Below are 13,314 nucleotides of genomic sequence, written 5' to 3' on the forward strand. Positions count from 1 at the left end.
TTTCCTGATCTGCTCTGTGTTTATGAATCATAAATCAGTCTTCGCATTTGTACAATGTAGATTACTGCCAACCAGTGTTTGAATGTAACAGTCGCTGTGCTTGTTCAGGATCATGTCCAAACAGAGTGGTTCAGAAGGGACAGCAACTTTATCTTCAGGTATTCAGAACAGAGCATAAAGGATGGGGGTTGAGAACTCTTGAAAGCATTAAGAAATTTACTTTTGTGTGTGAATATGCTGGTGAACTGATTTCAATTCAAGAAGCTAAAAAGCGTGCACAGGAATTGACTCACGAGACTGGGAACTATCTTATAGTTCTCAGAGAACATAGTTCCAAAGCCCAGGTGTTAAGAACTCACGTAGATGCTCATTTCCATGGTAATGCATCAAGGTTTGTGAATCACTCTTGCAGCCCTAATCTCATAATGGTGCCAGTGAGAGTGGATTCCATTGTTCCCAGACTAGCCCTCTTTGCAGCCAGAAACATTGACATTGGGGAAGAGTTATCATTTGACTATTCAGGGGAATTTGATGTCTGGCCTGCAGCTGAAACAAATAGGGAACATGTAAAAGGATTGGAGTTCTTAAGAGACTTTGGGAAGGAACCAAAGAGTTGCTGTTGTGGATCACAGGGTTGTAGAGGTGTTCTACCCTTTGAATCATCATTATATTCGGCTTAAGTTGTCCAGGCCAAATCATGGCATGCACTGGCTGGCAAAGGCTCAGAAGCTTTCAGCCCTCTCTTTCTCCAAAGACATGGTGGTCAAATATTTATCACTGATGTGATTTAACAAACATAAATAGCCAGGGTACGGAAGAAAGTTTGAGCAAGATCAAGACATGTATTGGGAAAGGACAAATTACTCATATGCCCATGGATGTACAGTGTACAGTGTACTAGAGATGAACAGATCAATAAGATTTGATATTCCAGCCTGCTAACCTAAAATCCCAGGTATAAAATGCAGACAGGAGCTAATATTGGATATAATTTACGATGATGATGATGATGATGATGATGATGTCAATGACAATGCGATGATGATGACAAGGACGAGGACGATGATGATGATGATAATGCTATGTAAAGAATTATTCCACCTTATAATTGCTCATAGTATAGATTGATGCACTCTCTTGTGTTATGTATTAATCAATAACTGTAAATACTGTAACTAAATTTGTCTTTGACTTTATTCGGTAAAATATGAGTCCTTAACTCATACAGCCTTTTGTTGTATGTAATATAACTTAAACTCCAGAAAATAAAGTTAAATATATCGATCCAAGTCCATTGAAAATAAATTGATACTTTCAACTGGACATAAATACAGTGTATAAGAGATGGATGTTCTTCAAATATTGAACAATAAATTAATCTAGTATAATACATAATTATGTCAAATACAAGGGGAGGCATATACAACTGTACATGAACATTATGGCAGCATCGTTTTCATTTTACCTTAGTTACAAACCTAGAAGTTTTTACAGTGCACTTCCCCACAGACAATATGGTACATGAATGCAATGTTGTTATAACTAGAAACCGAAGTTAATATCATACGATATTTCCCATATAAGTGAATGGCTATTGTTATTTTATATGCATGCTCAACTGGCGAATAACTAGCAAAATATTTTGTGTTTTCAGGTACAAAGTTAAAGTTATGAACGTTAACGTTTGGTATTTCATTTGCTACATATTTTCAATCAGTGTTCATAAATCGTAAAAAAATGAATGGAGTTATTATTAAAAGAGAATTATGTTAAAACTCTAACTAATATGTATATATTTCTTTGTACTTTCCATACGTATAAAAGAACTTTTGGTTACAGGGTTCACTATAGGACTCCTTTCCAAATGAAGCTATTAGATGATTTTAAGAGAAATTTTTCATGTACTTTGCAATGCATGGTGATGCAGAGATTTTCTTGCTGCAAAGAGATGAGTCAGCAGCCGGCGATAACAGTGGTCAGGGTGAGGTTGCTAGTTGTGCTGTAACATCACGTGACTGCAAAGATCGCCCTGAACTCCCTAAATATGTTTATAACGGAGCACGTGTGTTATTTGGTGTGGGTTTCTCCTTTCCATATATTCAGGCGTTTATCTGTAAATGACAAAAGTCCACATTGAATATTCAGGACGATAATTTCCTATTAACTCTATTTAAGCAGCTTGTAAACGTTAGCGAGTTACTTGGTCATTCATATAATGTCGAATGACTGTAAGAAGTGAAAAAAAAGCTATTCCCCCTTCTTCTGTTCCCTCTAAATACTTCGCTTTGCGATTCACACTGTTTTAACATGTTTTGCTACATTCACCTTATGCCAGCATGCATAAATTCTTGAACTAAAACTGACCTGGCGCCGCCGTCTTACAAAAGCCACACGAGTATGGACAATACTTCTTCATAAATGACATCCAGTGGGTACAGTATCCATTGTGAGATGCGAAATATTTGCAATTTCTTTTGAAAACGTCTTGGCATTTACCTGATAAAAGGAAATAACTGAATTTTAAATTGACGAACGTCAATGGTCAATGACTACCACAAGTTTAGGATCCTGCGAGATCTAGAACCAGCCTCTCCCTGACTCAGTTTCGTTGGCTGTCGTCGTTGTTGTTGACGTACGTCAACGACAACAATGTGAACTCTTATGAAGCAGAGAAGTTTTGACACAATTTCTATTTGGGAGTTAATGGAGCTCTCAGTCACAGAATTTTGAGTTATTTCGGCTGAGTACAAAATTACCGTTAAATTGAAGGAAACCTGAAAAATAATAGTTTACTAAGATAGAAAAACACTATATAGATAACAATAAACCATAAAGAAACAAGGATGGTTAAGGATGGAGAAGATTGACACGGATTACAAATGACGAAGTTGAAAAATTTAGGCTAAACTTTTCAAGAATCGCAAACCGTAACGTAGTCCCTTTAAGTTGAAAAGATCGCTGACAACTATTTAACCACTTACGTTCTTCAGATTTGTCTTTCTTGGTGTCACCGTTAATCGGAGGCTTCTTATCCCAAGGTTTACAGGGATAATACTTTAATAACTGCTTGATGTCGATGACGCTTAAGTCGTCCATGTTACCCAGGGGTCTGTTAGGATCTGATATCGACTGCAGTGTGTTGTCGCCGTTTTTGCTGAAGGCTTGGTTGTCGTAGTGCATGAGGCTGTCAAAGTCGTACGGTTCCTCGGCGCTGTCCACACGGTCTGGACCGTAACTGTCAAAGTTCTGTTCAAATCCTTTTGAAGTGGAATAAACATGGAGAATAGTTTTAGAGAAACAAAAGCCAAAATCAGGTACTTTAAGATAATGTATGTCAATCAAGTTATGGCAATGAAACATTAATTTATGATAATTACCTGGCTCAATATTCCACCATAATACCATAATATAATTGTCTCTATCAGTGCGAGACTGTTCGTGAAAGAATCCCAGAGCGTGCATCATCTCGTGCATAACAGTTCCTTTGTATTCACATCCTTCTCCAACAGAGATTCTTTGCTTTCCTCCCTGACGGCCAATTGCCGAGAAACAACTAAGACAAGGGGAGAAAAAAGGAACGAGTTGTGTATGAGCAACACTCAGAAAAGAAAATACTTGGTCTGGTTAAAACAAAGCAAATTAAACAATACAAATCATTCGATAACAATAATTACCGTACTTAAATTTGCAATTAGCCAATCAGAAGCCGTGTCTACGGTTCTGATATCCTCCGATATCAGGTCACGACCTGATATGGCTACGATATCGTGCTCACCTGGCCGAATTTGGGTGCAGTAAAGTAATAACCTAATCGTACCTTTTTGTTACGCTTAGGCGGCGTATCAGGTTCGTTTGGTCTCGCCATGGGTATTTTGGCTTGACCACGTCTCGTCAAAATACAAACCATGGCACGACCAAACTCGCCTGATATGCCGCCGAAGCGTAACAAAAAGGTACGATTAGGTTTAATTACAACAAAGTGAAAAACAAGTAATGATTTCTTACCCATAATTTCCTTGGAATTCCACGAAGTCGTGTTCGTCGGTGTGAGGAACGAATTTGACGCAAGTTCTTTTGTGAAACTCGCGTATGGCTTTCCTAATGGCTTTGAAGGCCTCTTTATCTGTACAACGAGAAAAGACTCGTAAGTTAACTAAACAAAAGTAGCTTAGTCTGATGATTCAAAATGTTCAGACTAAATTTAAACGTAGCTGGGGTGAATGGGAAAGGAAAGTGTCAGAGGCACAATGTGTTTTGTAATTTACAAGTTTGAGCGGGGAGACTTATAAATAACATTGATTAATCCGTATCACATAAATTTCTCCATTAAATCCCCTGCCCGCTGCTGCGCACTTGTCAAGGTTCAGCGGGCCCACTCATGACCAAATATCGAAACAGAGCAACGTAAATTTTATGCTGATATAGAAAGATCTTTCAGAACTGCTTTAGTTCGGTCCACCCCGATCGAGAGTAGATACGACTAAAAAACAAACATTTTCGACTTAACAGTCTTTCACTTTTCTCTAGGATCTTGAAAAAAATCGCGCAGAAAAATGGCGTTGGTTGCGTTTGGTGTTGCTTTGTTGTATCAGTTGTGTGTGCGTACTGCTTTTTTTTCGTCTCCCTCGGCGATGTAAGGTAAAGAACGAGCGCTTGTGCTCCATCTTTTTTGCTGCCTTCGAGGTTAATACTTCACGTTTGCCCGAAGCTAGAATAGCCTGCGGGCTCGTTTAAAAGTAGATACATCGAGAATAAATTTAAAAGAGAAGGACATTACGTAAGACACTTGTGGCTTCCAGTCTGGAAAGCACGTACAACGCTCTCCCGTTTGTCTCGTGACAACAGCGGGGCAAATTGTGAAACCACTTACTACTTAAAATCTACACCTAAACGAGCCACTTCTGCAAATTAACTCTACGATATTGTGTTAGAGAACTAGAAACGTTTCTGAATCGGACGGTCGCGCTTGAACACGTGACATGAGAAAGTCTTCTGTTACCAAACACTCCTAACTAACAGCGCGTGAATTTATTAGAAATTCAATTAAATTCAGTACATGTGCTTGCGTATAATGACGACCGGACCTGAAACACGCAAGGTCAGGAAACGCAGGCGTTGTTTGAGAGTTAATGGCCACCCAGGAATGATGTCTAACCGGTGTTTCTCGATATCTCTATCACGCACACGTTTAATACTAGAAGTTGCGGCGGACTGCCGCGCACAATTAAGGTTTGCATGTTCCGGATGTTGTTTCACAAGAGATCAACTTCAATTCAAAGAAATTCTATAGGCCTCTCATGACAAAACAGGTAAACTATATCTGTTTAAAAACAGATATAGTTTACCTGTTTTGTAGAGGTTCTAAAGACTATTGGCTAAGATACCTATTCCCTTGCTCAGTATATCAAAATGTCACAGTGCCTCGTATAAATCTGCTAGAAAGAGCACGAACAATCGTTCTTCAAGCGAACGGTTTGTTCAGTTAAACCGGAATGACGCCAGATAGAATAGGCCCACTACGACTGAGCAAGGCGATAGCTGGCGATGGAATTGCTGTGCGGCCTACACAAGATTAGGGAGTTAACGTAACCACGACGGCGACGCCGAGGACAACGTCGGTAAAAAAAAGACTTAATATTTTACCTACTAATCTCGCGGTACTCTCGAGTCATGTACTTTGTTTATCACTGTCTAAACTATCACGAAACTAGGTCACGTCGTTGTTTTGCAGACGACGACAAAGATATCTACCAAGAATTATAACACACGCACAGACATTTTACTGATCATTAAATCTTTTATTTAGCGACGTTCGAAGTTGCCGTTGCCGTTGCCGTCGTGGTTTCCTTAAACTCCCTAGTCTTTACTTTGTCGCCAGTGGCACCGGTTATAATGGTTTCTTATACAAGATACCATATACGAAATAAGCACTTACTGAGGCTAGAGTCTAGCTTGTAAGGCACCACTCCATCCGGCCACCTCTTAACCATGTCGCTAACAATATCACGCTTGGCTCTTGAATTGCCCGCCTTCAGGACATTTCTAAGAGGTTCTGTCACCAGTATGTCACCTTCAATTACTTCTGTGAGGTAGAAAAAGTAAAAAAAACGGAAATTATGGTGTGAAAAGATAATCTGCCTAAACGCTGATGATTTCGTCCCCTTGTAAATCTTGTTTGCTTGTGTCGGTTTCCCTCATTTTGACATAGTATAGCCTCAATCGTTCTTACTAAGAACTTCGTGTCCAATTATTATGTTTCCCAAGACATCTAAAACTAGGGGCTTGTGTTGGTTTTTGGGATGAGCAAATTCAGCCTTTTCTTTTCTGGCCAATCAGGAACAACAAAAACAAGTAATACAATTAACCAATCATAATTCGAAGCAAAAGCACTCAATTCGTGTCGGGCGCGGGAAACATGCAAACTGTGTAAAGCGCGGGAAAAACATGCAACCCGCGCGGGAAAACGCCCATGCGGTGAATCACAGTAATTTGCTTGTAGTTTGCTCCTTATTCCCAGCCCTCTAGAACCCGCTTGCGTGCCATGATCAGAACGCGATTAAAACACTTTTCCCCACTCAAAATACTGTTACAGAAATGTTAATCCCATTGAAAGCTCTTCCATCTCCGAAAATCCGCGTTGATATCTGTGTAAATATTGACCATAGTGGCTCAGTTCAGCTTACTGTACTGACCAATTCAAATACAGAATCACGCATTACGCTGATGTCTCGAAGAGGTCTTCATTTTAGTCTTTATACTTCGATAGACGTGTACTATACATTTAATGTAATAGATTTGTCCAGGTGTCCATTTTCCGATAATTCAGCAAGTTTATCCCCCACAACAAAGGGTACGGCTTCAAATCAGTTCGAAACTGTCGCGATGAAAGGAGCTTGTGGCCATATCTGAACCCGCCAGGTCAGACTTATAGACGATATTTTAAGGCACGCATTGTAGATAAGTTCTAGGATTGAGATTGCAAGTGTAGAAAGATGTGTCCATATAACAAGGTCAATAATCATACGGCAAATTAAAGAAATTGCGACTCAGAGGAAAAACATTCAATAAATCTGACCTTAGGTCTGGATCGCCCATGGTTGAGCTTCATCGTTCAAATTGTTCGCAGCTACTAATAACCGACAGGCCGACAGACCTTATCTTTCGTCTGCCTGAATCGCCGTCAAAATTGTGCAACAGCAGCTATTTTCATTCGCCTGACGTCGTCAGAGAAGATAAATTCTTTCTAAAAGCTTCTAACTAAGTCTCATTTATCGAGTATGAAAACTTACAACCTTTCTGAAGAAGTTCGAGTTTGCAGAGGCTTTGCGAAGTATCGTATTATTTTCGTGTTTTGAAATTCCAGATACCATGCTTAAAATAGTTGACACGTTCTCTTAAATTAATACGCTGACACGCAAACATAAAGAAATCAAAACCAAGGGATAATTAGTTATGCTCGAACTAGCTTCAGACATAACACAACTTCTACGAAGGCTACACTTGCTGTGGTTGTCAGTGTAGTATTGTTTTCCGCGCGCCAATATTGTATGAAAAACATCTTCGGAAGGGAACTCCTTAAATTGAGGTCACCTCCTTCCTTTACCGTGGTGAACGATTTCTTTTTCTTCTTTTTCGGTAAACTGAGAGAGCTAAGATCCGGTCTTGATAGCTACTCATTTGATGAACTTTCATGCCCGACTTCATGTATTTTGACACTTTTGTCTTTATATCTACATCAGACTAAAACTCCTTTATCTTACTAATGTTTCCGTCGAAACTTGACAGCTATCTTAACTTTCAAACGTTCCATTTCTGTTCTTTTGACGTAAAGTCAGCTTAAAGTACCCCAGAACTATTTAGAGGCTCAAACAGATGCTTCTGAACTTTTACAACGTCGGGCAACAGCATGCAAGAAGATCTAATCCCGCCTTCAATTTTTTCGGTGCTCTGTTTAAATGTCAATGCATTTATAGTGCTTAATCTAAGTGCACCGTGTATTAATTGTGTTTTATTTGCTCACATGCGACATGCAGCTGTGTCAACAGAAAATAAATTAATTAAGTGCCCCACTATTGCGACAGATTAAAATTTTAGCCGATTAAGATTGAATCATAAAATTGTGCTTCGAACAAATTGGACTGAATTAAATTCGACACGGCAAAAACATGCCCCAAACAACTTGAATGGCTAGGTTGCGTGATGAGGCCATCGAATGTTGGATCCAATTATAATAAGTGTAGCAGAATGAAAGTAAATAACAAAACTATCAAAAATATCAACGAGATTCACGGCTGCATTTTGACTCTTCAGCGAAATATGTCCGCGAAGTCCTGTTCGCTGTACAACCTTTTCATGTAATGACTGAGGTTTTTCGTTACGTGTGTTTCACAACTAGGATAGATCGTAGAGGGAACTTAAGAGCACTTTTGAGAACATGAAACTAGCTTTCTGGTACTATTATGATGTAACAGCCCTTTGTAATGTGCCCCACTCTTTTATGGGAACACAGGGCGAGCGATAGAGGGATATGGGGTTAAAGAACATAAACTGAATATGAGCATAGTACAGAAAGCTTTACACTGATCGCTAAAATATAACAAGCAATGACATTTCCTTACCGTCGTGGTCATTGACAGTTCGTTGCCTGGGGGCCCCAGCGACGTTGGACGGGAATGCTAAGAATATAGCAATCACTAGTGAAGTCAAAACAGAAGAGAGAAGAGTGTTCATCTCGCTAAGGCAATCCGTCTGGGCGATTCCTTTCTGGCGGGCGCGCGTTCTACTTGAGTTAAGGCAGTTGTAGCGAGCCGGCTGAAAAAAATAATGCAAACAAAGCATTGATCCGATATTTATAGTGGTCAATTCATTGAGATTGATTTGCATAACCGCCCTGTCTAAAGCCCTTGTTTTCACGTCACGTGCCGTAAGTGATATTACGTACTTACATTGGTTAGTTGGACAACAAAGGCTCTCATGAGAAGTCTTCCAAACATCGTATGGCACGACTGAAACCCTTATCTACCCATGAGTCGATAAATTTGTTGTCAGGAATTAACTTACAGTTATCTTGCCTTGAGCTAAACGACACATCAGTGATCATCAGTGATATGCCCCGTTATATAGGCGTTTCTAGAGAATACATGAATGAGCATTAATTACTGTTTGTTCGTAATAATTATAAAGTCAAGTGTTGAGTGTTGAATGCGGTGTTTAGAAGATTAATAGAAGGTTAAACATGCCGCTGCTGAGGAACTGCTTGCTCACAACTCTACGAGATTGTACGAGGAAGTGTGCATGAAGCAAATAAATCTCTAGGACTTTGATTTGACAAACAAGGTTATAAAGCCGAAGTGACATAACAAATTCTGATTATACGCGCGATTACTCTTTTATTCAACTTATTGTATTATTCCGAACTTAAAACGACTCATTCAATTTGCAGATTGAAAACACAACCAGCTGCAATTTTATTGTTTCAGGAAGGAATGGCCATTGTACCGTGTATCATTGTTTTATCATTATTTTCATTACTTATGTGTACCTAGAAACAAATCAAGAATACTGACATAAGTGCAATGCCACGGATCATGGCTTACCGAGAAAAGTTTTCAGTTTTCTTTCCGCCAGCTCAAGGCATCGTCCACACTAATCCGTCACGAAAACGGAGCTTTTGGAAAAATCTTTTCAAACCGGAGGAATTTGAAAACGACACGTTTCGTTTTAATGTGTACGGAGAACGTTTTGAAAACCGAGCTTTTCGAAAACGATGACGTCGCGATAATCACGAATTTTCCTCGAACACAAATCCAAAATGACGGGTGATTGTTTCGTTTTTAAATTCCTCCGACGAAAACATTTGATACGCTTTCAGAGTGGAACCTCCGTTTTCAAATTCCTCTGGAGTAGTGTGGACGGGGCATTTCCTAATTTCATGTCAAACGTTTATTTAGCAAGCTTCAATTGTCGTGGTTATCCCGCATTATTCATCAATACAACGAAATTTTGTCAAGCCGTTCAAAAAAATTCTACCTCGTTTTCTTCTTAGTTTTTTCTTTTGTCGGCGCAGAAAAGTTAGCCATACGATACTTTGCTGCCAAAATTGTAACTGACCACTAAAAAATGTATAAAAAATTGTTATCTAGTATCAGCTATAGATGGCTCAGCGACAATCTAACCGATATTGCCAATATATTGATAAGTGGCCAGCTGGTAGTAATAATATTAAGCTGTCAAATCATATCAGAGGAGAAATAACAACTGATAACACAAAAATGACTGAAATATTTTCACATGTATCCCAACTTAACCGTAAGAAAGGTTAATTGGTTGCTGCGCCAAGCTGTTCTCTTTGGAATGCAAAGCAGTTCGTGTATCAATTTATTTATGCTGGCAATAAAGCATATACTTCAAGGAAAAACACCGCTAATTCCCAGGAAGAGAATTTAACGCAGTCGCGATATTTTGGCCGCGTCCAAAAATACCTTTTAACTGAAGGAAACTTGAAAATAGTAGTTTGCGAAGATGCAAAAACACCAAAGAGATAATAATAAACCATAAACGAACAAGGAAAGTTAAGCACGGAGAAGATTGACACGGATTACAAGCGAAGACCCTGAAAATTTTACGCTAAGCTTTTCAGGATACACAAACCAAGACGTAGTTCCTTTAACACGTGTATCCTCTACTTGAGCTTCTTGACTTAATAACCCGGCATATTTACTTATTTATTCTGTAAGTACTGGTTAAAAAGATCAGAAATCTTCCATGAGCTTTGCGGAAATACGACAATTTCCGATCACCCAAAATGAAAGGCAGAATACTCTCTCTTTTATAGAAATTTTTGCTCAAAAAAACGTTGTGAGTGGAAAAGGCCAATTTAAAATTATTTAAAAACCTCTTAGGTCCGATACCCAAGGATGAATTAACAAAAAAGCAGTTGAGATCTTCAGGTGCAGCATAAATCAATTTGAATCAATGACGTTGACGGTCATCACATGACAGTGTAGTACAGTTGAAGAGGAATTAGAATGATTTTCGGTGTGATTTATTGTAATACAACCTCGTCATATTTGATCGTAACAAAGTGATATTGAACTGTAGTCAATAAGTTAGGTATCTAGACCGTCGGTGTATAGTATGTCGGTCATAACGTGAGTAACGCTAGACATCAAACTCGTCGGAAGTATTCGAAGTCTGCAATGCTTCCTTCCTGTGGTTTCTTAAACCGATCTGTGATTTTGGGAGGTTCTGTTTACATAAAGCTCATTCAACTCTTTTAAAACAAACCCTTAACAACAAAATACTGAATCGCGGCACAGGATGGCGCCATTACTGAAAGGATATACTCTCTACAAATTTTCCCCATCCGCGACATTTATAAACGCCAGATTTCTAAAAAAATCGACTGAAAATTATTTAATGAGAGATGGGTGCATGGCAACTGTTGTTTTTCATCTCTTGAATTTGTCGGAAATCTGTCTTTCAGAACACTTAGAGGTAGTGAGATGTGGTCGCAGTCACGTAAACAGAAAATGGCATTGTATAAAAGCTCGATTGCCGCATGGTCTTCATCGGTTACGCTCTGTAACGTGTCTCTAGAAGCGGCCGAGGAAATACAAGCTAAGCGTTTTATCCTCTTACGGAAAGATTGCGTTTGTGCTTGTGATATGGTATAAAGGTTTGGACCAAATGAGCTGATTAGTCCAAATGATTGAGGGTTCAACAAGATAATCTACTTTGCGTTGACAATTAGGAATTATGCCTTATCAAAATTCCGAAATTCTTCCTATACATCCAGGACAATGAGTTGTTCTTTTGACTTCATTCACAGGTATGCAATCGCTTATCAAAGAAGTTTTGACAACACCATCAGACTTGGAATTTGTGCTACACCTGTCCCACGAATGGATTTGACGACAGCAATCCTACAAATTTTAGTTTATTTTAGTAGTTAACGTTCACAGATGTTAGAGTGTTTAACATTAAAATACTTCAGCCCTTGAAAGAAGTTCGCGTCATCTCTAGGCATAACTATATTTCCACACATGCTGGCATCTGCCGAGAAGCCTTCGTTTTTTGCGTACTAGTTCGCACTATCGGCATGTTTTATACAGCAGTCACTGTCCATGTAAAACCTTCGTGTCGATTAGCATAGCTGGGATCTCTGTTTTGATTTCTGTCAACAATGATGAAATCCGCCTTCTCATGCTCCTGTACGTTTTCTCAAACAACATTGACTGCACATTTATACGCGGTCAACCAAACTCTTTGACGAGGTTTGCGTAAAGCGGCTTTCATATACATTTCCAACTAACCTTCCTTGGAAATGTTATTGCCTTTTTAAAATTTTCATTTTAAAACGACACTTGCTTCTCATAAAAGCTTCTGGCCAATGAAATCGGCGTAATGTCGCGAAAAAACGAGACTAGTTCTGCCGAACAGATTGTCAAACTTTTGAGTCAAAAGCAGTGAAGTAAGGATGAAGGTTAATTATTGAACAAAGTTAGTGTGCTTTTTGAGACCTTTCGATGAAGCGATCTAAAACATGTCAAAATTTTAGTTTCAACACGTTTTGTTGAGCAGACATGATTGGTAAAATCACTAAAATGTGCCAGCATAAATAAAATACAAACAGCTGAAGAAAACTGTGCTTACCTCAAAGTTGTAAAATATTGACTTGTGACTGCACGGTGTGGTTTTAATTAGCAGGATGTATTGTTGCTGTGATCTTCTTATTTCCTCGGTGTTAGCATCTAGCTGACGATGTTTATAAACGCCGCCGGGAAAGCTTGTAATTATAGCAAGCAACATGCGATCCCAGACGTTTAGGAAAGTATTGAATATCACTTCAGAATTGACCTCTTTGAGCAGGAAACCAAATCTTCTTGTTGGGCCTTACGCATATGAACGTCATTCATAAAACGCGAACTTTGACCTAAAAACTGACGTAAAACATCCCATGAGTAACCTGCTCTTCCTTTGTTTTTTAAAATGTTTCGTTGAAAAACATAAAATGCACAACTACTTTCGTTGTCTCGTGATTAAATGTCCAACTTTTGGCGGGAAACAGTCGGACGCTGAGACAGACGTAGCACATAAAGTGGGCAAGTCTTCCGCTCTGTGTGTTTATCCCGCGATATTCATTGCCTTTTATGAACATGATGATGGGTTGTTAACCTTTTGACTTTCAAACGCGCTTTTATGCGCATTTTAGGCGTTTACAAGCGTCTAACTCATTCCGATAAGATTTAATGTGTCACGATCGCCAGTCTCATGACGAAGGGCATAGCTTAGTTTAAAAACCGATTACCGCTA

The 13,314-nt window shown here is 39.0% G+C and overlaps 2 protein-coding genes across 4 annotated transcripts in view; one reads left to right on the top strand and one right to left on the bottom strand.

The window, feature by feature from the left end:
• Positions 1-1,781, top strand: part of LOC110042084 (histone-lysine N-methyltransferase SETMAR-like) — a 5,145-nt gene extending 3,364 nt beyond the window's left edge. Inside the window, exon 3 of the mRNA XM_020747424.2 lies at positions 61-1,781. Coding sequence (XP_020603083.1) covers positions 61-680 — 620 coding nt within the window. The 3' untranslated portion in view covers positions 681-1,781. The remainder of the gene's footprint in view (positions 1-60) is intronic.
• LOC110042061 (hatching enzyme 1.2-like) lies at positions 1,177-12,836 on the bottom strand. Of its 3 annotated transcripts, XM_020747413.2 has the most exons (9): positions 12,655-12,726; positions 9,061-9,129; positions 8,619-8,811; positions 5,936-6,082; positions 4,006-4,123; positions 3,378-3,553; positions 2,982-3,257; positions 2,365-2,496; positions 1,177-2,111 (listed from the first exon to the last, which is right to left on the bottom strand). In XM_020747413.2, exons 2-9 carry the CDS (start codon positions 9,088-9,090, stop codon positions 2,068-2,070), a joined length of 1,116 nt encoding a protein of 371 aa, XP_020603072.1. In that variant the 5' UTR covers positions 9,091-9,129; positions 12,655-12,726; the 3' UTR covers positions 1,177-2,067. The 3 variants fall into 3 exon arrangements, with proteins under 3 accessions (XP_020603072.1, XP_020603056.1, XP_089128808.1); XM_020747397.2 differs by lacking the exon at positions 9,061-9,129 and having other exon boundaries at positions 12,655-12,832; XM_089272682.1 differs by lacking the exon at positions 9,061-9,129 and having other exon boundaries at positions 2,982-3,553; positions 12,655-12,836.
• Positions 12,837-13,314: the final 478 nt, after the last annotated feature.

This window comes from Orbicella faveolata, unplaced genomic scaffold, assembly GCF_042242905.1.
Source record: "Orbicella faveolata isolate gen_17 unplaced genomic scaffold, um_ofav_v1 contig_35, whole genome shotgun sequence".
In the NCBI taxonomy this organism is placed as follows: Eukaryota; Metazoa; Cnidaria; class Anthozoa; order Scleractinia; family Merulinidae; genus Orbicella; species Orbicella faveolata.